This window comes from Perca flavescens, chromosome 17 (genome assembly GCF_004354835.1).
Source record: "Perca flavescens isolate YP-PL-M2 chromosome 17, PFLA_1.0, whole genome shotgun sequence".
Lineage (NCBI taxonomy): Eukaryota > Metazoa > Chordata > Actinopteri > Perciformes > Percidae > Perca > Perca flavescens.
Window position 1 is genome coordinate 2,788,583 of NC_041347.1, and position 25,734 is coordinate 2,814,316.

General features: G+C 40.3%; 2 protein-coding genes across 2 annotated transcripts in view; one reads left to right on the top strand and one right to left on the bottom strand.

The window, feature by feature from the left end:
- Window positions 1–13,988: 13,988 nt before the first annotated feature.
- Window positions 13,989–25,734, bottom strand: part of cyp1b1 (cytochrome P450, family 1, subfamily B, polypeptide 1) — a 28,794-nt gene continuing 17,048 nt past the window's right edge. The window contains exon 3 of the mRNA XM_028603298.1: window positions 13,989–15,610. Coding sequence (XP_028459099.1) covers window positions 15,004–15,610 — 607 coding nt within the window. The 3' untranslated portion in view covers window positions 13,989–15,003. The remainder of the gene's footprint in view (window positions 15,611–25,734) is intronic.
- On the top strand, window positions 17,517–20,333 carry LOC114571968 (histone-lysine N-methyltransferase set-1-like). Its single transcript, XM_028603299.1, has 4 exons — window positions 17,517–17,603; window positions 19,400–19,530; window positions 19,624–19,786; window positions 19,919–20,333. Exons 2-4 carry the CDS (start codon window positions 19,425–19,427, stop codon window positions 20,124–20,126), a joined length of 477 nt encoding a protein of 158 aa, XP_028459100.1. The 5' UTR covers window positions 17,517–17,603; window positions 19,400–19,424; the 3' UTR covers window positions 20,127–20,333.

Here is a 25,734-nt window from a genome sequence, read left to right on the forward strand (position 1 = left end):
AGGTGTATGTGTGCCATGTAAACACAATATAAACTGAAATAATAAAGGCCTTAAAGCTAACTAATTTTAACTTTAACAAGAAGAGGCCTGAAGATTATTATGTAATAATGCAGATGTCACCTTTAGTCCCTTTTATTTCAGTTTGTGTAGTGCTTTAGTGGTGCATACATATAGGATTCCCACAAAAGGAAAAGCTGTTAATTAAATCACCACATAACTAATTGCAACGCAGTGAATCTGGAGCCTTTGGGGCCCCGGAGGCTCCGGGGCCATATGGGACAGTTGCCTGCTTATGCATTGATGACTCCGATGTAAGAGGGGTAACGTACAGATCTCTGGTCATGTTTTGATCTTGATTTTTTCATCGTCTGCTCTGATCTTGACCTGTCGACAGGGTTGTCGAGAGCAGTGGTTTTCAAAGTGGGGTCCGGGGACCCCCAGGGGTCCTTGAGGGGGTTCCAGGGGGTCCCCAGCCAAAAGAGGAATCATTTATTTTCACTATAAATCCGTCCAGGTTACACAATGAAAAAATTTATATATATTTTGGTCATGGGTTTCATACTCTTTCTGGTAATAAAACCTAAAAAAAAACCATCTAAAAGCAAAAGTCCTTTCAGATGGGGGACCCTGGGACGAAATCTTACCAAATGGGGGTGTAATTTGTGTCAGTTGAAGGGTCCCTGATGTGAAAAGGTTTGGGAACCACCAGAGATGGGGACTCGAGTCTGAGACTTGGACTTGAGTCGCACTTAAGTCGCACAAACAGCTTGACTTCAGACTCTGACTCGACCCAATAGACTTCAGACTTGACTAGGACTCGAGCTTCGAGGCTCGTCAATAACCTGTTTTCATGCAATTATTGCTTTTTAAATCAAAATGTATTCATGTATTTCTATATTCTTTTATTGGCGCATCCCCTGCCCTTTGCCATAATGTGCAACGTAACGCATACGCCTATGTGCGCGCACTCGCATATCAAAAAATGCATTGCCAATGGCGACACCAAGTCCTCCCGGAGTTGTGCCTTTTCTCATTAGTTTTGCTTTCAATAACTTTGTAAACAGTGGCAGTAAGCGAACAGCTACATGCAAGGTGTGTGGCACCAAGATAAATGATGAACTTCATTAGGCATCTCAAAACGCACCCAAATAGGTCAGTCACTCACACACTAATGTGAAAGGAGACGTTATATTTAGCATATATCATCACAGGTAACAAGCTAACCATCGCAAAGTGTTGTGCTAATGCTGGGAACAGGCAAATTGTATCTTATAGTTAGTAGTTGCTGAGGCTCAGACATCCATGACGCACAGATCCATCTCCCCAGGAATAAACGCTGTGTCGGGTGAGCAAACTCATGTGATGCGTAATTGATCCCGTGGATGATTTGTATGCTATTTAAGTGAACAACACCAAACACTGGGCCGTCTTGACTGTCTTGATTCTGCACATATTTCTGTTACTGTAGTCCTATTTACTATTTCATTATTTCATCCATGCGTGGCACGGTCACCTCCCGTGGAGACGCTGGCCTCACTAACCTCTCCTCCTCTGAGTAGGATCTCCCTCTCGCTGGACTCGTACTAACACTTAGAAAATAAATGGTATTACATCAGTGAGTTCAAACTGCTTATTATGCATAATTTGAACTGACACTGAGATGCATGTTGTTCTGTAACTGGTGTGGCGCTGCCGCTATTCTCTTGATTTCCACTTTGACATCAGAAGTTTCTTTGAGTGAAAGAGACGTTACATTTAGCATATATCATAACAGGTAACGAGCTAACCATCGCAAAGTGTTTTTCACCAGGTCCAAGGCTAGAGGGATGTGTTAAAGGAGAACTCCGGGCAAGTTTTCCGTTAATCTTGATTGCTATATGTATATGAGTACTGCCAATAAAAAAAAAAAAAACGAGCCGAATCGGTGCTAGCAACACGGAGCTGCTGCAGCTAATGCCGAGAGCTCCCACTCAGCTAAAACAGCAGTTATGGGGGCATAAGATAAAGAGTGCCTTTGTGCCTCTTAACAGACACAAAATGCAATTAAAATGTCTGTGCAACATGAACAGGGCCCTTACATGACAACAAGATGCATTTAGCAACTTAGCCATTGTTTAAATTCACCAACCCTCTTAGCTGCTAGCTGCCATCTGGGATGAGTGAGTGTGTTCAGCCAGGCTCCGGTAATAATCATCACGCAGCAGTTCCATGTGTATTTGTAGCATGTATCCATTTTGTGTGCTGTCGTTGGTGAATATGAGTCTCTGCAGTGGCGAATTGTGTGGTAGTTTCCTTAGCCAGGCTAGCAGCCCTGACCGGCATCCAGCTTCTACTTCACCCCCGCCTCCCTCGCCTGCCGCGCCGACAACAATCCACAGGCGCCTGCTGGTGTGGTGGAGGTCCTCCAGAGGACAGTTCATGCTTTTGCGGCGAAATTTTGAAGTTTATTCCCCCCTCAAAAATAGGTAATTGAGCACTGTAGTGGTCCTATCAGTGACTATGTAACTACATGGAAACAGACCAAATGATGCCTGTTTCTTGTACAGTATAATAGCGTTACTGAAGGCTAGCTCTAGCTCCATAGCTACGTTACCCCAAGCTTCTTCCCTTGTGAACACCTCCTTCACTCTTCACACACTACGCTCCGATCTGCACACTGCTGTTTAACTTTTCCTGCTACAACTGAATTCCCACGGGACTTCAGCGCAAGGCTACAGCCTTCTGTAATGCTACATTACAAGAAACAGCATAATTTGGTCTGTTTCCATGTAGTTACATAGTCACTGATAGGACCAGTACAGGCCAAAAGTTTGGACACACCTTCTCATTCAATGTGTTTCTTTATTTTCATGACTATTTACATTGTAGATTCTCACTGAAGGCATCAAAACTATGAATGAACACATATGGAATTATGTACTTAACAAAAAAGTGTGAAATAACTGAAAACATGTCTTATATTTTAGATCCCTCAAAGTCGCCACCCTTTGCTTTTTTTGATAACTCTGCAAAACCTTGGTGTTCTCTCAATGAGCTTCATGAGGTAGTCACCTGAAATGGTTTTCACTTCACAGGTGTGCTTTGTCAGGGTTAATTAGTGGAATTCTTTCTCTTATTAATAAAAAAGCAAAGGGTGGCTACTTTGAAGAATCAAAAATATAATACATGTTTTCAGTTATTTCACAATTTTGTTAAGTAAATAATTCCATATGTGTTCATTCATAGTTTTGAGGCCTTCAGTGAGAATATACAATGTAAATAGTCATGAAAATAAAAAGGAGAAGCATTGAATGAGAAGGTGTGTCCAAACTTTTGGCCTGTACTGTACGTATAGCAATCAAGATTAATGTAAAACTTGCCCGGAGTTCTCCTTTAAGTTGACCCCATAAAAAAAAAATAGATTTTGATTCAATACTGTATGGATGGTAGCTACAGGACATGCTTTGAATTCATAAGATTTAACAATACAGTCTCAAAGACTTGAGACTTGACTTGGACTTCCAAAAAATGACTTGTGAACATCTCTGGGAACCACTGGTCTAGACTCCAGCTGCTGCTTCGGATTCAGCTAAGGTGGTGTTGACTCTGGCCCTGCGCTGACATTTCAGGGCTATCGTTCCTTCATTCCTGAGCTCCTATCAGTCGCTCTCAACAGCCAGTGACCTCTCTGAGCGCCTCGTCTGTGCAGTCTCGCTAACATTCATTCAGATCTCCATTCACAATCTAAGCTCCGCTATGTCGAAGTTGCACAACTCCCAGTCAACAGCAGAAGGATCTTGTGCTGCATGTTTTATCCCCGGCCTGTGCAGGATACAAGCTTAAATAAAGACATTCACGTTAATCTTGTTGAGACAGTCTTGACAGGTGTAAGCTGTAATAACATAGGACGTGTCTTTGCACTACTGCAATATTTCATCTTTCTGAGTAGGCTTATTCCACCACAGCCCTTTTTAATAAAAGGCACCTGCTTTATCGTGCAAGACGTGACATTTCTCCTGTCGTGGTTTTAATCAGCACATATCTCAGATAGCTACTCTTCGTGCCACAGTTTAGGAATGTTTGCTTCCTTCTGTCGTTTCCTGTAATGCAAGAAGGGAAACGCAACAAAAGCAATAACCCATGAAGGCTGATATTATCTGCTATTATAACACAAGTCGTTATTTCACTAGTTTGGATCAACAGAAGTACATTTCTAGGACAAATGCCTGACCTAGGGTGACCAGACGTCCCGGTTTGAGTTGCTTGTCCCGGGTCCCGACAAAAGCTTGTTGGGGCGCTAAAATGTCCCGGTTTACACCAACCACTATGAAATTGTCCCGGTTGTCAGCGATTACATAGCTGACGTGGTCTTATTTTAGCCCTATCATTATCTAAACACATGTAGAAAGACTAATAAAGTATCCAGAGTATGATTTTAACAGTGTGTGTGTGTGTGTGTGTGTGTGTGTGTGTGTGTGTGTGTGTCAGTCAATCGTAGTTTGCATAATCTGTGTTTATTATTAATTTGTAAACATTGTTGCAATGCCTCTTCTTATCTGTCTCGTTTTAACCAGTCCCTCCAGGATTTGTGAACTTTCACAGTAGGCTTTCAGCCAACAAATTGATCCTTGAGCAAATTCACCCCTCTAACAAATATACAGAATGAATGTTTCCAGTAGGGAAGCTATCTGCTCTATCAAATGAGATTACATTTGCATGTGTGTGTGTTGTTGGTTAGAATAACACTGGTAACACTTTACAGTAAGGGTACATGAATTATCATGAATTCATGCATGAATTAATTGATGTAGGCTATGTATTATTATGCATTATGTAATTAATGATTTATGTATTACTGCATTCCTTAATATCCCATGAATCATCAGGAATTGACGTGTTCATAGTCCGTCATTCGTGACCTCATACATGAACAACACAACTAAAGCATTAGGCACGTGGGCACATCATTATGGATTATGATTTATTAAACATGATCATGATTATTTCTTTTTCTGCAAATTAATGTGGTCATTACTGTGCAAATTCTGATTTGAACACAACTTGTGCATAATGATGTACCCACCTTACCTAATGCTTTAGTTGATGTGTTGTTCATGCATGAGTTCATGAATGACAGGCTGTGAGCTCATGTCAATTCCTGATGATTCATAAGATATAAAGGAATGACGTAATGCACAAATGATAAATTAATTCATGCATGAATTCCTAATTCATGTACCCTTACCGTAGTGTTACCATAACTTTAGTTCAAGCCTGTGGCAGCAGTTCCAAATAATTAGAATTTTTATTATAAATGCTTATATAAAATTATTTATTTTATACAAATTACATAAGATGAATTATACAAACTGAAAATGGCAAGTTTTGAAGAATAATTTGGATTTGGATGTTTACGGCATTTACTCTCTAACTGGGATGTTTTGGGACCGATTGCTGTGGACAAAGTACACACGGCAGATACAATACCATATGTATCTGTACGTGCTGGATACATCTGTATATACATCGATACATACAGATTTTTCCAGTTAATTTAAACAGAGCTCATTACTGTATTGTGTGAACAGTCAACTTCATTGTATATTTTATGTGGCGTTTTCTTTTGCGGGGTATAAATGTTCCACCAAAACAAGTTCCTTCCTGAGACTATTTATTTATTATTACCTTATGCTTTCTTTGTGTTGGCATTCTAAACTCTGGTGGATTTATGTGGACTTTGGTTAACTGCTCCTCAGATCTGAGTTTTCTGTTGCACGACTAAAACAACTTTTGAACGTTAACATGTTCCACCAAAACAAGTTCCTTCCCAAGGCTATTTTGCAGAGGCACCGTTGCTCCATCCGGAGTTTAGCACCGCCCAAGACGATTGTGATTGGTTTAAAGAAATGCCACTAAACCAGAGAACGTTTGTCTCCCATCTCGGAATGCTGTGTGAACTAGCCAGACCCTCCTCCGCATCGCTGTGGAGGAAGGTCATTGCAAGACTATCATACCACTGATTCAGGCATCTTACCCATGATGACATTGTCTCTGGAACTCATTTGTGTCTGACGTCCAGTCAGCTCAGTGTGACAGCTTTTTTTGAGCAGAAAGGTGCAAAAAGCAAACTTTGTGTTTTCTTTCCGATTCATGAATATTATGCTTGGCACGTTGCCACACATGACCTCACTGGCGCTACTTAGTCTTCAGATTCAATGTTGTAGTTGTAGCATGGAGAGAGCCATACTGTATCAGTTATCATCTAGTGTAGTTTTATCTAAATTTGTCACGCACTCCGCAAAGTAGTCTGGCCGGTTGGCAGCAAGTCTCTCCCTGATCAAGTACAGGATGTTCTGGCAAAGTGAGATAAGACACTGCAGGGAAAGGGATCTCCCAAACACTTCCCTTTGGTTCCCACCTGACCTGGCAACGTGCCTTTCAGAGCGTCACAGTAATGAGAATGTTCTGTTATTCAGCATCAAGTGAGGAGCAAGGTTATAATAGTTTTGAAATTTCAATTACTTTTGATTTGATTTATTTTTGAATTTTGGATTTCATTTTAGTTTTAGTTAGTTTTCAGAGTACATCCGAAGTTTAGTTTCAGTATTTATATATTTAGCTTTAGTGTGTTTTTGTCCAGGCCAGATATAATGTCTCAGAAATATGTAGCTATATAAACATACAAAATACACGGTTGGAGAATAGCCATGTTTAAAGGTGCGATATGTAATACTGACAGCAAGTGTTTATAATAGTTACTGCAGTACAAATTCAAAATACTGGAGAGAGTCGTCTCCCCCACCCCCTCCTCCCCAGACTCGAAGTTCACGGAGGTTGCCAGGCTGAGACCGCAGCATTCACAACAATGTTGCTAGACGCTTTTCTCACATAGCCAGACATTACTCCACAGCACAGCAGAGTAGCTAACGTTAGATGCTAGTCTCACATAGCCAGACGTTACTACACAGCACAGCAGAGTAGCTAACGTTAGATGCTAGTCTCACATAGCCAGACGTTACTCCACAGCACAGCAGAGTAGCTAACGTTAGATGCTAGTCTCACATAGCCAGACGTTACTCCACAGCACAGCAGAGTAGCTAACGGTAGATGCTAGTCTCACATAGCCAGACGTTACTCCACAGCACAGCGGAGTAGCTAACGTTAGATGCTAGTCTCACATAGCCAGACATTACTCCACAGCACAGCAGAGTAGCTAACGGTAGATGCTAGTCTCACATAGCCAGATGTTACTCCACAGCACAGCGGAGTAGCTAACGGTAGATGACAGCCAACTCGGGTACTCTAGCTATATAATTGAACGTGAGTACACGGATGTTGAAATTACATAAAATGCCCGTCCCTAGTAGCTGTGATAAATTAGCCTGAAGCTAATGCTTACCTGTTCAGGAGGAAATTAATTAATTATTCTCGGGGTTTGTTACGTCTCTGGTCACGCAACTTTTAGAAACATGCCGTTTTTTTTTAGGTTGGGTAGAATCTATCTCTGTTCATCCCGTTTGTTTGCTAGCGTACTGGTTTTACGTTTTTACAGTAGTTATGGCCAAATGAAGCTTTGTGAAGCATTTTCTTTATTTCCTGCGCCCACTAGATGGCGCTCTTGGTTTTAAGAGAAAGGCCTAACCGTGGATTTCCACCAGATGCGGAACGGCTGCGGAACGGCTCCGAAACGGCGGCGGAGTCATTAGGTTTCCATTAAAGTCAGTGTGTGTTTCCACTGGCTGCAGAACGGCTGCGTTCCGACTCCGGCACAGCTCCGGCAGATACGCAGAGCTTCTATTTTTGCCGGACGCCGGAGAGCAACGCAGCAATTCAGCACACGGCAGATAGTGCGGGACAGGAAGTCGAGCACAGAAGCAAAATAAAACATACAGTTAATTTTCAAAATAAAATACACCGTGCTCATGGCGGATCATATTTCCCTGCACTACACCTTGAAAACACAGCACAGAGTCGTTTCCCCTCTAGTCCTCTGAATGGAAACTAACTGTTGTTGGTTTTGTGGTTCTATTCTACCTGAATTTGCGAGATCTCGTGGGTCCTCGTGACTACAGCTGTCAGTCACGGCCGCAGTCGTGCCGCAACAAATCCGGACCTGGTGCGTATTGACGGACGGCGGAGCACGCAGCAGACACGCAGCGGCGCCGGTCCGCAGCCGTTACGCATCTGGTGGAAATGAGGAGTAAGGCATTGCAATTCAGTGTATTCTCAACCCTTTGTTGAACAGAGACCGCCATCTAGTGGGCTCGGAAAATTAAGAAAATGCTTCACGAAGCTTAATTTGGCCATGACTATTTTACAGGTATATCTGGCAACCCGGCCTGGCTGTCAAACTGGGCAGTTGATAACAACACACAGGCCGAAACAGAAATTCTGTCACGGAACGGAAATTTCAAAAGGAGAAAATACTGGCATTAGCATTTTTGTCTAAAAAGATAGTAAGCTTGTTTCCTTAATAGCTGATGACACATTGGGGTCATTTTTGGATTTATTACAGTAAATATATTACATTTTGGACCTTTAGTCTTTAATCGTTACTTTAGTGTCCGATGTGAAGCAATTACGGCACCAGCACCGTATCATGTCAAGTCTGTTCAATTTCTGAGGTTTAATGTCACGAGAGTTGACGGAAAGTCTTTTTTCACAAGTGATATATTATAGCTAAGAAACTAAAACTGGAATGATTTGCGTTCAGTTTTTACTTTTATATGTATTAGTTTTCTAACCTGCGAATAACGCTTATTTTTGTTTAAAGTGGCTATATGTAACTTTCAGTTTGTGTTGATTCTACTGGACGCTTTGGAGAAAAGTGGTGTTTTTACTTCTTTGGATGTCTTTTGAGCTAAACCGGGTATCACTGTCACTCTGTTATGAGCCAAAGCATTAAATGATTGTTGTAGCAACCAATGTAATAATAATTAATTAATATAGCACATTTCATGAAACCCAAGGACGCTTTACACAGGTACAGGGGGACAAGGGAAAAGAAAATAGTAGGCCAACACAAACACGGACTTAAAGGAATAAATCGTCCGCGCTTAATGGAAGGGGGACGTAATTTAATGTAGGCTAGTGACGTACAACCACATAGAATAAAGAATAAATTACACATATTTGTTTTTATAATTTTTAGCACTATCATGTAGCACTTTGAGATTTGCGTAAATATAAAGTGCATTACAAATTAAATGTATTATTATTATTATTATATTACATACCTGAGGGCCAATTCGGGGACGTTTTTGAATCATTTACAATCCCGTTATTGTCTCCATCTGTTGATAGCCCGATCGAGTGTGACTCACGTTATTGTTGTCTTTGTTTTTCACTTTTAGTTCTTCGTTTAAATTCCTTCTTTTCTGTGATGGTCCTGCCCCAGTAACAGGCATAACTACACCAGATAACTTCTAAAATAAAATTAAAATACATTAGGCCTATATAAAGACATCTCCTGCTACTTTTACCTGGCTCCGCTGGTATACCCTAACACAGGCTTTCAGGTGTTTCAAAGAAATCTGTGACCCGTCAGACTGTGTGACTGTAGCACCATCTACCTGCTGTAAATCATTCTGTGACTGCGCGGTAAAAATCGGACCTGGGCAGAGGATTTACTAAAAACTATATAAAAATTAATTTCACTGTTTGTCTTGTTTGCTGTTACAGGTAATTTAAGATCATTGTATGAAAAATGACAGAGCTTCAGAAACATTAAAAAGTTGCATATAGTCACTTTAACTTTTTGTTTACTATAATCAACCTGGTGCGGAGGCACATTGGTGTCAAATCTTTTGAACACAGTTCACTTTTTGAAACTTTGATTGTGTCAATTTCATGCTGAAATGGGTCCATCGTATCATCTCTGACCTGTCGACAGACAACCGCGTCAGTGAAAAACAACAGTTTAGTAGTAAAGTACAAATAGTGAAGTGTCTGTTTATTACCATTCAGAATAACATGCAGGCGAGCAGGTTGAGATTAACATCACAGCTGCAGTTGCAATATGTGTAGCCAAAAGCTGTAGTAGAGTACTATATTGCTACAGTGAGCAGTAATGAATGTCTGTCAGTGCACTCAGCTAATTTGTACATAAGAAGCATATGAGGTAAAGATACTGTAACATTTTGGATTTCAGGTATTTCTTGACCCTGTTAGGAACAGATCAAGTTTAAGCAACTGGAAGTTTTATTTCATTGTAAACTGTTTAACACACAGACTTTTATTTCCTTCTGCTGCAGTGTACACCACAGTACTGCATGTAATACATGATATACAGTATTTTAGATCATGACTGCTGAATGAATGCTACCCTTCCACAATATGCTACTGTATGTAGTTTCAACAGTGCTTTCACTCCTCTGCTATTTCCACTTCAACTTTGATGAAACCTGTATGTGGTAATATTTAATTTGGATGTACTGAGGAAAAGGGAACATGGGCTTATGCAATGCTTTTCTGCTCTTACCAACTGAACTATGGCATCAGTGGTGCAATTTAACAAAGATTATGTTTTTACGTCTAGAGCAGTCAAACTCAAGGCCCGCGGGACGAATCCGGCCCCTTTTGCAGATTTAGATCCGGCCCGTATATCAAGTTAGCTTCACAATAGTTGTGAACCTAGCCAAACCAAAAACATGGGAAAAAAGTTTTTCAAACCGCAATTAGGTGACATTCAATGCATGATTTGCTAAATTCTATGATGGCTAAGGAACGTTTTTGAGGACTTTTGTAGGGCTTTATGTCGACAAAAATGCGACAAAAAGCATCACAAATGTTGGAAAAAGAGAAGAAAAAAAGAGTTTTTAAAGTGACAAAGTCGTCGAAAAAAAATTAGAAAAAAAGTGACATGCAGTAATAAAGTAGTAGTAATTTCACTTTTTCAACTAAACAAAAGCATGTCAATAAACTTTACATGTCTGACCCTTGATGTGATTCTCATTTTCCAGTGTGGCCCTTAGTGAAATGGAGTTTCATCATGGACTGTCATATTGTTTTGGCTTTAGAAAGCTGTACGCCAGGGTTGTCTCCAGAATTCAATCTTTTTTCATTTTTAATGATCTGCAAAGAGTTATTCCTGCTTTTATCACCTCTGATTTGGAATGCCGTGTTTACGCACCTTGGCCAAAACATGATTACACAGCTTCAGGGTGTCCAACACGCAGCCGCCGGACGTTTAATCAAATCACGTTAGCATGATAATATCTCTCCTATTTTAGCTTTCCTTCACTGCCTGTCTATTTTAGAATTGATTTTAAAAAAAAGTTAGTCTTGACTTTTAAGGCTCTGCATGGTAATGACACCAAGCTACCTGTCTGTGTGTTTCAATTCAAATACTTCTGTGAGTACGCTCACATATAGTTAGGGTTGGGTATCGTTTGGTTTTTTTTCGATTCCGGTGCTAAATCCATACTTTTAAAACGGTGCCGGTGCCTAAACAGTGCCTGAACCGGTACTTTTCAATAAAAAAAAAAAAAAAGGGTAGTAAACAACAGTCAGTGACTTGCTTATTGCTAAGGCCATGGTCAAAATTAAAGATTTCATAATAACGTAATAACTATAACAATAACAATAACTTATTTCACCAGTAAATTGCTGTTGAACCCCAGATGGGAAAAGAGTATTTTACAATTACTGTCAATGCACCACGAGGCTACCTGTTTTAAGTGAATCTGTGTTTAATTCCGACAATGGCAGCTGCAAGTGAACACACCGTCTGTGTTGTTTAATTCCGACAACGGCAGCTGCAAGTGAACGCACCGTCTGTGTTGTTTAATTCCGACCATATAAACGTACTGTATATCTATGAATTGCGACAACGGCAGCTGCTGCGCTGCAGAGCAGACTGTTACACCCCGCTGTTGAAGTCCTCCACAGTGAAATACAGTCACACTTTACACGGTTTAACGTTAGCTGTCAGCATTTTAACCGTGATTAATCCAGCTGCTAGGGTAGGCTAACTTTACATGCTGTCAGGTGTAGTGTAAAGTCAGGCACCGAAATGAGGCACCGAAACTTTCGTTCTTATTCGGTCTCGTTACTACCGTTTACGTCGGCACCGGTTTCCTATTGGCACCGAGTTTCGGTACCCAACCCTACATATAGTACACTGTGTGCGCTACTGTATGTACCCACTTGTGTAGTGCGTACATTTCGACATGCAGGGTAGTGTTGTCTCAAATCACGCACGGCCGTTAAGCACTGCCTGGAAATTACTCTTCTTCTCATTCACTTTTAATGGTAAATTGTAGCCGAGCAGATTGCCGCCACCTATTGTCGCCCGCCAAAATACATATTGGCTTGTTTTATCACTATCTTACTACAGTGTAGTGGTACTTATTGAAGAAATCAAAACAAAAATTTGTATTCGGTTTTCGACGTCCAAATCGCAACCGCTGCAGCTTCCTCACCCGCCATTTTAAAAACACATTGGTGGTCCTGTAGTTTGAGCCCTGTTAGTCTATATCGACGACGTTTCATTTCCGGGATTGTTCAGGTGCCGCCGGAAATTCTGCCGGATGTCCCTCATTTCGGGCCGGATGTTCGTTACCTTGCACTTTCTTTTGGCATTCTAAACTCCGGTGGATTTCTGAGGACTATGGTTAACTGCTCCTCAGATCTCTGCAGGGTAAATCCAGACAGCTAGCTAGACTATCTGTCCAATCTGAGTTTTCTGTTGCACGACTAAAACAACTTTTGAACGTACACGTTCCACCAAAACAAGTTCCTTCCCGAGGCGATTTTGCAGCAGCACCATGGCTCTTAGCGCCGCCCAAGACGACTGTGATTGGTTAAAAGAAATGGCAATAAACCACCTTTATCTGCCATCCTTGAATGCTGTGTGGACTAGCCAGACCCTCCTCCGCAGCGCTGTGAAGGAAGGTCTGGCAAAGCGAGACTACTGCTCCGTAGCAAAAATGGCGACCGTTGAAGGAGAGTAGTGTCCAGCATTCCACACTCAACGTTTTGTCAGTTTTGAGTGCAGCATCCGTAAATAAGTGTAAGTATAAGTAGAGAAGACATTATTAAGATGAATAAAAATTACATTTGGTATTGTTTTATGATCACAATATTTGTATGATCGTATTATTTATGAGTTATATGTACTGTAATTTGCGCTGTAATCAGGGCGTCATCGAAATTAGAGCTTGCTTTCATTGGCCCTGTCTGAATAAATAAAGGTTATAATAATAATAGTTATTATTTTATCTGTCCTTTTGAGTCCTCTTATCCATTATTTTTATCTTTACTTTTAGCTGTTTCATTTTGTCATTTCTATTTGTTTACTGTGAATTTGTATTAGATTGTTCTCGTACTTTCTTTTATATCTCCTTGTTTGGGAAGCACTTTGTGACGATAGTTTTGAAGGGTGCTATATAAGTAAAGTTATTATTATTATTATTATTATTATTACTATTATTATTATTATTGTCTCACTGGGCACCATCAATGGATATAGTGATTTACTTAGACGTACAAATAATGAATACCAGTCAGGTCTGTTACTTGCTTAAAGTTGCCTGTTATTTCAAAAAAAGGAATCTGAATAACAAAATTCCAAAACGCTTCATTAGGAAGACAGCAAATGCTCAAATCCAAGACGTTTCAGTCATTAGTCTCTCATGCTGAGGCAGCAGTTAGATGAGTACAAATACATACAATAGACCTCAGAGGGTTAAACAAAATCCTTTGTGAGTTACAAAAAAAGAGAAATAAATGACTCAATAACACAGAGCTACAATTAGTCTGTGTAGTCTAATGTATTGGACAGCAGTCCACAGACACCAGCAGGTCTGTTGGGTGGACCCTGACACACCTTTGCCTTGTCTGTTCAAACAGCATCCACAGTAGATTTCACAATATATTAGATTCAAAAAGCCAAATAGTTCAAATAATGTTTAACATTTCATGGGTACTTATTCCTGAGTGACCACACTTTGACATTGGCACTATGAACTACACACTTTGACATTGACACTATATATATGAACTACACGTTAGTACTGAACATTTTATTTTAGTAGACATTGAGGCTGATGCACACTCCATGAGCTTATTCGTCTGTTCACGCAGAATCACTGCGCCATTACTTTTGTCACATTGATAACAATTGCTAGTTTTGAGTGCTTACCTTCAAAAATCACGTGTATGTTTCGAGAAGCTTTGCCATTGCATTAAAGATGTTTTGGAACAGTTATTAGCAAGAAAGAATTGAGAATGGCAGCCACATTAAAGGGATTCCTGAAAAGCTCACATTTCATGAAGCATTCCTACATAAAATTACAAAAAGTAAAGCGCTGTAATGCCGTATGTATTCCACATATTTATTACTGTACCCGCCAGGCTGTTGCTGTATAGGACCATAAAAGGGTCAAAATAGACAAAATAGACCACTGGTTGACGTTTAAACTGTAAAAACTGTAGTGTGACCAGTCGCCGCGTGACCGGCCAGGGGGTCACCGTAATTTCGTGGGACATCATACAATGTTCAAGCAAGTTAATAGAAAGCATGAAGACACTCTGACACTGATTTTCAGTTAGTTCTCGCAGCAATAGCATTCACACCCAAATGAGTGTGTTACAGCAGCTATCAGGCTTGTTGCCTTCATTGAGGTCCTCCTCCTTGATGAATCAAAAGAAGGTGCTGGTATGTCTGATTGTGTTTGACGTTGTAAAAAAGCACACTGATCCAAGGTAACCTGTGAAAACAGATGCCACACCTGTTACCTCCTGGCGCTTTAAAAATGAGTCAGTAGGCAGCAGACTCAAACTGAATCTGCAGAATGTTTTTACGGTTTTCAGCAGTGATCCAGAATTAAAAACCTGCAGAATTTAGCAGTGTTTTTCTGCTAATGTGTTACCATTCCAAGTTTTATTTCAATTTTTTAAAAGAAGATTAAGATTTCAGCTTATAAATATAGTTTTCAGCCCACAAATATATAGTTCAGAAGTCTTTTTGTGTTTCAGCCTTATTTGTTTAGCTTATTACAGTTTTGTATTTCATTTTTCGGTTCATGAGTGTGATGAGGGCTCGGCTTGGACCTCCTCTGCGCCGGCCGGCCTGGTCGCCACATCCAGCAGCCTCATGTCTTCGCGCAGACTCACAGCTATGGAGAAAGGGTGCGGTTTCAGAGTCAGACCGTAGTGGTAGTCCAGTGTGACGGGCCTGGCTGGGTCGGCGGTGATGTGGCACTGGTGGCCGATCAGCGCCGTGAAGAGGAAGAGCTGCACCTTGGACAGCTGCTCACCGATGCACCGCCGCTTGCCCAGGGAGAAGATGAGCACGTTGGTGGTCAGGTTCTTGTTCAGCGCTCCGTTCGGGTCCAGGAAACGCTCCGGGTCAAAGCTCTCCGGGTGGGACCAGACGGTGGGGTCGTGGTTGATGGACCACTGGTTGATGAAGACGACCGTGTTCTTTGGTACGGTGTAGCCCATGATGGAGGTGTCGGTGGTGGTGGAGTGGGGGATGGTGAGCGGCATAAAGCTGGTGTAGCGCAACACCTCGTAGATGAAGGACATGATGTAAGGCAGCTGCAGCTGGTCCTCGATGGAGGGCAGCCGGCTGCGACCCACCACCTTGTCCACCTCCTGCTGGAGACGCACCTGCACCCTAGGATACCTACATTCACAGGGGAGACATCACAGGTTTTAGATGACAACTAGGGCTGGGTGCCAAATTCAATACTTTTCAGGCACCAACCGAATTGCCTCCTTAGTATCGAGTATCGAAAAAATGCCTCGTCATTCAATACCCAATTTCAATACCCAAGAAGTAAATCTCATCAGCATCAGTGAGCCAATAAGCATGCAGCACGCTTCTACCAAGATCTAATGGTGCTGGTGATTGGCTGTCTAACATTCAACAACAGTCATAGAGACGCAGGAAAAACTCTATGTTAGGAACAGAGAGTAGGAGCTGAAAAATACATTTAATTAATAATTGAATAGATTTTTGCCATAATGTTGTAATTAGTTTTTGTTAAAATACATTTTATAAAATTGCTATAGAAAAAAATGTATCGTTCAGGAACCAGTATCGAAGTCACAGTATTGGCATCGGTACCGAAAACTATACCCAGTCCTAGTGACAACCTCCATTCATTTGTTTTTCACTTTATTTAAAGGCCGATCCCCACGAACAGCGCTCAGCCTCTATATACATATATATATATATATATATATATATATATATATATATATATATATATATATATATATATATTATATATATAGTATAGTTGTGACATCACAACTGTATGGAAGTCCTGGTTCTTTTAGAGGCACAGTTTCTGAATACGGGCTGTGTGCATTTCTCTGTGGATCAGGGTTGCAACTTATTATTATTTTCATTGTTAATTAATCCGTCAGTTTTTGTTGTTTAATTGATTAGTGGTTTGTCTATTCAATTCAAGCTCATTAAATGTCTTGTTTTGTCCACAACTCAAAGATATTCAGTTTATTGTCACAGAGGAGCAAAGAAACTAGAAAATATTCACATTTAAGAAGCTGCAATCAGAGAATTTCTACTCAAACCGATTTATCGATTATCAAAATAGCTGCCGATTAATTTAATAGTTGACAACTAATCAATTAATCCTTGCAACTCTACTACACAGGTGCCATTACTATCTCTGTCTAAACAAGACTAGGTGGAAACTTAACATATGGCTGGAACGTGTATGGTCAGTGTGCTTAAATGTGGCCACATTGTTACAGGGAAAGTCAGCTGTGGTGTCTATAGTGTGTGAATATTAAATGTTCATCTGTAGTGGTCAGTAGATCATATGACACAGTGAAGCTATGTTTGAGTCAAATAATTGACGACTGCTTTAATTTAATAATTCAACTACAGGCTATAATCATATGCTATTTTTTAACAATGTGTTGTTCTGGATTACTCATCTAAAGTGTTATTGGGAAGATGTCATCCCACTTTGCTGCAGGCCAAAAAAACTCTAGTAGTGGCTCAAGGTGTTGAATTACACCGGACTGCTGATCACAGCATCAGGCACTGATGGGATTAAACAATCAAGCGAGATTAGACAATGAGTTTGTGTCAAATCTGCCAATGCTCTTGCTACTTTTACAGTAAAATGCTGATTGGGCACTTTCACTCGTGTGTGTGTGTGTGTGTGTGTGTGTGTGTGTGTGTTGGTGTATGTGGTTTACACGGACAACACGCCAGACATTTCACCTGGGCTCCACGGACCTAAGGGTAATACGGGGACTATGCCAAAGTCCTCATAAATCAAAGAGCGGAATTGCATTCTGTAGTGTCTAAACTACATAAATTCTCTTTTTCTTTGAAAGTCCTCATTTACCACTTGACCTGATTTTGAGTGTATCCCAGTGTATCAGAACAGCGACGCCACTGCTGGGTTTTATATTGCAGTTTCATACACATTTCTGATACACACGGTGCATTTTGGCGGGCTGTCTTGTGATTGGCTGGTTTACGCGCGTGGGCGGGGCCAAACGGAGGTCGACTGGAAGCTCCGCCCAGACATGCCGGAGCATGGCCCAGAGACGTTTTTGTTTAAAACTTAAATGGACCACACCTGGGAAGCGGCATCTAGACGTCATGGACTTACTAGAGGATTAAATACATACAGGTAATGTTTATATTGTAAATAGATATTATAGATATTACTGTGAAATGTATAGCTATATTTACAAGCATGTGCAATGTTAGCTGAGCTAGCTTAATTGGCTATCAACATGTGCTGCTCATTAAGCCTCAGGCTAAAGCTGTGGAGGACAGCAGGTAGAGATGAGGACAGAAGCAACATTGCCAGCAGGTCAAATTTGGTAGTTTTGTTTTTAAAATGAAAGCTAGCTAGGTTAAGTTGAGCTGTGGCTACGGCATGGCTTAACAAGCAGGACGTAGCCACATGCCCTGCTCGTTAAGCCTCGTTTAGCATTTACGTGAAGTGGATGTCTGCAGAGAGGACAGGAGAGGAGGACTAGAAAGCAGCTAGTTGGCAGCTCGTTTTTTTTGGAACTGGAACAAAAAGAACTAAGAGGATGTACTGATATCATCTTTGGTTTTCCTATTCTGTAAGTACTAAGTTGATTAACAAGTTTATGTAACTGTCTGTCTGTATCCACCTGTAGCTTTTGTAATTGCTGAGGTCTGGACCTGGAAGCCTTAACTTTTACCACAGACATTGTGTTTGTTTTAGAGAATCTTATATTTTCTTAGTAGCCCAACATTATTTTGTTTAAATATGAAGTTGCAGTGACACAGGAAGGCTGGAAGATTTATCATTAATAGGAGTACTTTCAGGCCATTTAATAAATGTAATGTGTTTATGATGTTTTGTTAGTGTACTAAACCTGTAAGATAAATTAATTGGTACCCATAGTAACCAACCACAATGATCAATATACAAAACATGAGGGAAAACAGACCTGACAGGTATCTGGTGCAGTGTGTTATTTCAAAGAACTGTTCATTTAGTTAGCTGAGGACAGAGGCAGTAGTATAAAGCACCATGGTTTCTATAGCAAACAGCACCTGTTTACTGAGCCTCCTGCAAATGTCTGGGTTTAGACTACTTTCCAAATATATGACTATGTTGAATCTAGTAAACTTGTAGAGGGATGGGACTGCCTTTTCTCTTGTAGTTTTACATACTTTTGACCATTCTTTGACCAGTCAGGTGCATGTTAATTTGAATAATTCTAAAACCGATCTAATGCCAGAAGCATCACAGTGATAACATTTCATGCCCTGGTTCTTTTTAATGTCATAATAATCTGTAATTCATATTGACCAAAGAAACCAAATTTAAAGGACTTTGAACCCAAAAAACACAATGTGAATCCCATTACTGTCACATGAAGAAAGAGAAAATGTAGAGCGTATGATATAAAGAGAAGAGAAATCAGACAGACTGTATCAATTTAAGATTTTATCTTTGAAAAGAACACAGCTGCTGTTAGTTAAAACATTTTTTCTTGCTACCTGTCTGTTATTTTTGGATGGTAACACTGAGCAACATGGTCTATGAAGCCTACTAGAGATTCGCTCGATTTGTTTTTGATTAGAGAAATTACCTTGTGTGGTCAGTGACTTTCTACACCATCAGAAAACAAAATCAGTTGGAGGCAGGATGAAGTTTAGTCTGAATGTGGTCAAGCACAGCTGGAGATTAAAGCAACTGTCACCCTTCTCCTGTTATCTATTACAGACTCCCACCAGCCTGTTATTTTGTGAGAAAGATGTTACACTTTTTTATGTATTCTTAAAATAATCAATAAAATATGTGTGGTGCAGTTATGAGCACATCATTTGGCTTCTGTCCAGATGTGGCTTGTACATTACTAATTTATCCAGAGTTTTGTTTTCTGATCATGCTTGTCCCAGTGAACATTGTAATCCTGACAATCACTTTTGGTAATTTAGGCTGTGGCACCTGTAAACAGTAAACATGCAGCGGCGTAGACGCATTAATCCAAAGGATGATGCAAGATTTTATGTTACTGCTGAAAGTGACAAAGTGGGACTTGACATCAAGTACATCAATGCTGTAAAAGGTAAGTTGAATCTTCTGACTGTTTAATCATGATTCAACTTTAATACATATCACTTTTTGCCACTTATTTGTTGTTTTGTCTTTGATGAATTAGGCCGTGGCATCTTCACCTCTGTTCCATTTGAAAAGGGAGACTTTCTATTGGAATACAGAGGTGATCTAATAAGCAAGCAAGAATGTGAGAGGAGACGGAGCATTTACCATGACCTCCTCAAAGTGTTTATGTTCGAGTTCCATTTTAATGGAAAACTGTGGTGGTACGTATATATGTCACTGATTAATCTTATCAGAATTATATGACTCTTTTTCTCTTTTCTCACATTAGGTTCATTTACATTGCATTAGTAAAAAAACGGATTGTTTTGAAAATATTACTTGTGTTTTTGTAGTGTTGATGCAGCAACAGAGAATGGGTCACTTGGCAGACTTGTAAATGACGACCATATGAACCCTAATGCCAAGATGAAGTACCTCACTGTACAAGGGAAGCCCCATCTCTGTTTGTTTGCAGTTCGAGACATAAGTCCAGGAGAGGAGATCACCTATAATTATGGTGACTCAGACTGGCCGTGGAGATGCAAGGTGGTCGAAATTTGACATTTTGAAATTGATAGTTCTCATATAAGAAATGCTTTAACCATAGAACATTTCACATACCAAAATACTGTACATTTTCCATCTAGCTCCAGGTAGAACATGATTTTTATAGCTTTTGTTAGCAGTTTGTTAGCACCATCAGTCCCCATACCACCTACCCAGCACACCATAGCAAAGATGATACTGACCATTACAGACTGGTAGAATAAAAACAATGAAGTCATCAAATGCTGTGTTCATCAGATTATAGTTTTTTCATAGTCCACGGTCTAAAATATGTTTTGTTTTTTTCCTTTTACAGGCCCTTGATGATGAAATGGCTCCAAAGATTTGTGGTGCCACAAATCCCCCATCCACAATTGATGAGCCTGAAGAGGTATGTCTTCTTCTTTTTTTATTCAGATGTCAAATATCCTCTCTAGTAGTACGTTCCCAGGACTTTCTCTTTATTGTCCTTTTGTCTCTGTTTCATCTTCTACAGCTGACCACTGAGAGCAAGTGCATCCATACAGCTGTCAGCCACCCAAATCAGACCAGTCCAGAGCTCGGCCCACTCACCAAGGTTGGAGAGGTAAATTAAATCTCATGTACAACTTAGTGAAGTTATTTGTGGCAAAATGTTAAATCTACCAACCTATTTCAATGTGTGTGTGTGTGTGTGTGTGCAGTCGCCTGAGTAGAACATGCTTTATGTGGACAATGAAATGGAAGGACATTGTCTAAACACGCTTGTTCAAGCTTCAGTCAGTATAATATCTTAGTGTATGTGTATCAAACGGTGAACCCCACCCAAATATGACTTGGGAGGACCATAAAGTTTAGAGGGTCCTGTCACCAGAGGCATCGCTTTGGTTTTTAAGAACACTTGGACTGCCTGCATTTGATCTGTATGTTGGTTTAATGTGACTGATACGTGTTTAGGTACATCTAGTGGATGGCCACCCACTCAACAGCACTGACGAAAATTCATGAGAAAAAGTAATTTAAAAGAATCATAGCAAATCTAAGAACTATAAAAGGACTAAAAAGTCACTCCATGTAAAAGCTTACAGCCCCTTATTCTAGAAGTGCGATCATTCTAGCAAGTGGGCTGGCAATTGATAAAAAACGAAGAAATCAAATACTGTATTCAGCAGAGTATAGTTTTCATAGTCTACAGACTGTAGTCATGTGGCCTGTTCAGTGGCTAGAGAACTGTTTCAGAGACTACATGTTTTCCACAAAACACTCAGCAATACAGCCATGATATCTTTTCACAGAATACTACACAGGGAACATATTGTCTTCAAGATATTTATGATAATATATATATATATATTTTTTTTTTCCTTTTTACAGGCCCTTGATGACGAAATGGCTCCAAAGATTTGTGGTGCCACAAATCCCCCATCCACAATTGATGAGCCTGAAGAGGTATGTCTTCTTTTTTTTTTTATTCAGATGTCAAATATCCTCTCTAGTAGTACGTTCCCAGGACTTTCTCTTTATTGTCCTTTTGTCTCTGTTTCATCTTCTACAGCTGACCACTGAGAGCAAGTGCATCCATACAGCTGTCAGCCACCCAAATCAGACCAGTCCAGAGCTCGGCCCACTCACCAAGGTTGAGAGGTAAATTAAATCTCATGTACAACTTAGTGAAGTTATTTGTAGCAAAATGTTAAATCTACCAACCTATTTCAATGTGTGTGTGTGTGTATGTGTGTGCAGTCGCCTGAGTAGAACATGCTTTATGTGGACAATGTTGAGTAGAACATGCTTTATGTGGACAATGAAATGGAAGGACATTGTCTAAACATGCTTTTTCAAGCTTCAGTCAGTATAATATCTTAGTGTATGTGTATCAAATGGTGAACCCCCAAATATGACTTGGGAGGACCATAAAGTTTAGAGGGTCCTGTCACCAGAGGCATCACTTTGGTTTTTAAGAACACTTGGACTGCCTGCATTTGATCTGTATGTTGGTTTAACGTGAATGGTAAGTTGTTTGGTTACAGGTAATGGATAGGCACCCTATTAGTTATACTGGGCTACAACAAGTCAGCTCCTGGCACTGAGGCTAACCACAAATTCCCCATCTACAATTTAAAAAATATGAAGAAGTTATATCTTCATATAGGATATGCTATAAATAAGCTGCGTATAACTAAGATACGCTATAAATAACAATAAAATACAATGCAATAAAATAGTAATAACATGTATATGAGTCTGATGGCTGATGGTACAAAAGAGCCCCTAAGTGCTTTTTGAGGCATGCGGCTCACTGAGCCTGTGGCTACACATGCTCCTGAACTGCCTCAGTTCTACACACAGGAAGAGAGGGTAGTCCTTTATAGTTTTCAGCGTCCCTCTCATCCGCTGTCTGTCACTGCCTCCACACTGTCCAAATCCATCCTTCCCACAGAGCTGGCATTCTCACCAGCTTGCCCAGTTTGATAGCACCACCAGTCCCGATACCACCTACCCAGCACACCATAGCAAAGATGATACTGACCATTACAGACTGGTAGAACAAAAACAATGAAGTCCTCAAATGCTGTGTTCATCAGATTATAGTTTTCATAGTCCACGGTCTAAAATATCTTTTGTTTTTTTCCTTTTTACAGGCCCTTGATGACAAAATGGCTCCAAAGATTTGTGGTGCCACAAATCCCCCATCCTCAATTGATGAGCCTGAAGAGGTAGGTCTTCTTCTTTTTTTATTCAGATGTCAAATATCCTCTCTAGTAGTACGTTCCCAGGACTTTCTCTTTATTGTCCTTTTGTCTCTTTGTTTCATCTTCTACAGCTGACCACTGAGAGCAAGTGCATCCATACAGCTGTCAGCCACCCAAATCAGACCAGTCCAGAGCTCGGCCCACTCACCAAGGTTGGAGAGGTAAATTAAATCTCATGTACAACTTAGTGAAGTTATTTGTGGCAAAATGTTAAATCTACCAACCTATTTCAATGTGTGTGTGTGTGTGTGTGTATGTGTGTGCAGTCGCCTGAGTAGAACATGCTTTATGTGGACAATGTTGAGTAGAACATGCTTTATGTGGACAATGAAATGGAAGGACATTGTCTAAACATGCTTGTTCAAGCTTCAGTCAGTATAATATCTTAGTGTATGTGTATCAAACGGTGAACCCCACCCAAATATGACTTGGGAGGACCATAAAGTTTAGAGGGTCCTGTCACCAGAGGCATCGCTTTGGTTTTTAAGAACACTTGGACTGCCTGCATTTGATCTGTATGTTGGTTTAATGTGACTGATACGGTGTTTAGGTACATCTAGTGGATGGCCACCCACTCAACAGCACTGACGAAAATTCATGAGAAAAAGTAATTTAAAAGAATCATAGCAAATCTAAGAACTATAAAAGGACTAAAAAAAAGTCACTCCATGTAAAAGCTTACAGCCCCTTATTCTAGAAGTGCGATCATTCTAGCAAGTGGGCTGGCAATTTATAAAAAACGAAGAAATCAAATACTGTATTCAGCAGAGTATAGTTTTCATAGTCTACAGACTGTAGTCATGTGGCCTGTTCAGTGGCTAGAGAACTGTTTCAGAGACTACATGTTTTCCACAAAACACTCAGCAATACAGCCATGATATCTTTTCACAGAATACTACACAGGAACATATTGTCTTCAAGATATTTATGATAATATATATATATATTTTTTTTTTTTTCCTTTTACAGGCCCTTGATGACGAAATGGCTCCAAAGATTTGTGGTGCCACAAATCCCCCATCCTCAATTGATGAGCCTGAAGAGGTATGTCTTTTTTTTTTTATTCAGATGTCAAATATCCTCTCTAGTAGTACGTTCCCAGGACTTTCTCTTTATTGTCCTTTTGTCTCTTTGTTTCATCTTCTACAGCTGACCACTGAGAGCAAGTGCATCCATACAGCTGTCAGCCACCCAAATCAGACCAGTCCAGAGCTCGGCCCACTCACCAAGGTTGGAGAGGTAAATTAAATCTCATGTACAACTTAGTGAAGTTATTTGTGGAAAATGTTAAATCTACCAACCTATTTCAATGTGTGTGTGTGTGTGTGTGTGTGTGTGTGCAGTCGCCTGAGTAGAACATGCTTTATGTGGACAATGTTGAGTAGAACATGCTTTATGTGGACAATGAAATGGAAGGACATTGTCTAAACATGCTTTTCAAGCTTCAGTCAGTATAATATCTTAGTGTATGTGTATCAAATGGTGAACCCCACCCAAATATGACTTGGGAGGACCATAAAGTTTAGAGGGTCCTGTCACCAGAGGCATCGCTTTGGTTTTAAGAACACTTGGACTGCCTGCATTTGATCTGTATGTTGGTTTAACGTGAATGGTAAGTTGTTTGGTTACAGGTAATGGATAGGCACCCTATTAGTTATACTGGGCTACAACAAGTCAGCTCCTGGCACTGAGGCTAACCACAAATTCCCCATCTATAATTTAAAAATATGAAGAAGTTATATCTTCATATAGGATATGCTATAAATAAGCTGCGATAACTAAGATACGCTATAAATAACAATAAAATGCAATAAAATAGTAATAACATGTACGAGTCTGATGGCTGATGGTACAAAAGAGCCCCCTAAGTGCTTTGAGGCATGCGGCTCACTGAGCCTGTGGCTACACATGCCCTGAACTGCCTCAGTTCTACACACAGGAAGAGAGGGTAGTCCTTTATAGTTTTCAGCGTCCTCTCATCCGCTGTCTGTCACTGCCTCCACACTGTCCAAATCCATCCTTCCCACAGAGCTGGCATTCTCACCAGCTTGCCCAGTTTGATAGCACCACCAGTCCCGATACCACCACCCAGCACACCATAGCAAAGATGATACTGACCATTACAGACTGGTAGAACAAAAACAATGAAGTCATCAAATGCTGTGTTCATCAGATTATAGTTTTCATAGTCCACGGTCTAAAATATCTTTTTTTTTTTCCTTTTACAGGCCCTTGATGTGAAATGGCTCCAAAGATTTGTGGTGCCACAAATCCCCCATCCTCAATTGATGAGCCTGAAGAGGTATGTCTTCTTCTTTTTATTCAGATGTCAAATATCCTCTCTAGTAGTACGTTCCCAGGACTTTCTCTTTTATTGTCCTTTTGTCTCTGTTTCATCTTCACAGCTGACCACTGAGAGCAAGTGCATCCATACAGCTGTCAGCCACCCAAATCAGACCAGTCCAGAGCTCGGCCCACTCACCAAGGTTGGAGAGGTAAATTAAATCTCATGTACAACTTAGTGAAGTTATTTGTGGCAAAATGTTAAATCTACCAACCTATTTCAATGTGTGTGTGTGTGTGTGTATGTGTGTGCAGTCGCCTGAGTAGAACATGCTTTATGTGGACAATGTTGAGTAGAACATGCTTTTTGTGGACAATGAAATGGAAGGACATTGTCTAAACATGCTTTTCAAGCTTCAGTCAGTATAATATCTTAGTGTATGTGTATCAAATGGTGAACCCCACCCAAATATGACTTGGGAGGACCATAAAGTTTAGAGGGTCCTGTCACCAGAGGCATCGCTTTGGTTTTTAAGAACACTTGGACTGCCTGCATTTGATCTGTATGTTGGTTTAATGAATGGTAAGTTGTTTGGTTACAGGTAATG

Coding starts and splice junctions, on each gene's coding strand:
- LOC114571968 (XM_028603299.1), top strand. CDS start 19,425: ATGCAGCGGCGTAGACGCATTAATCCAAAGGATGATGCAAGATTTTAT. Junction 19,531..19,623: donor GTACATCAATGCTGTAAAAG/GTAAGTTGAATC, acceptor TTGATGAATTAG/GCCGTGGCATCTTCACCTCT. Junction 19,787..19,918: donor TTTAATGGAAAACTGTGGTG/GTACGTATATAT, acceptor GTGTTTTTGTAG/TGTTGATGCAGCAACAGAGA.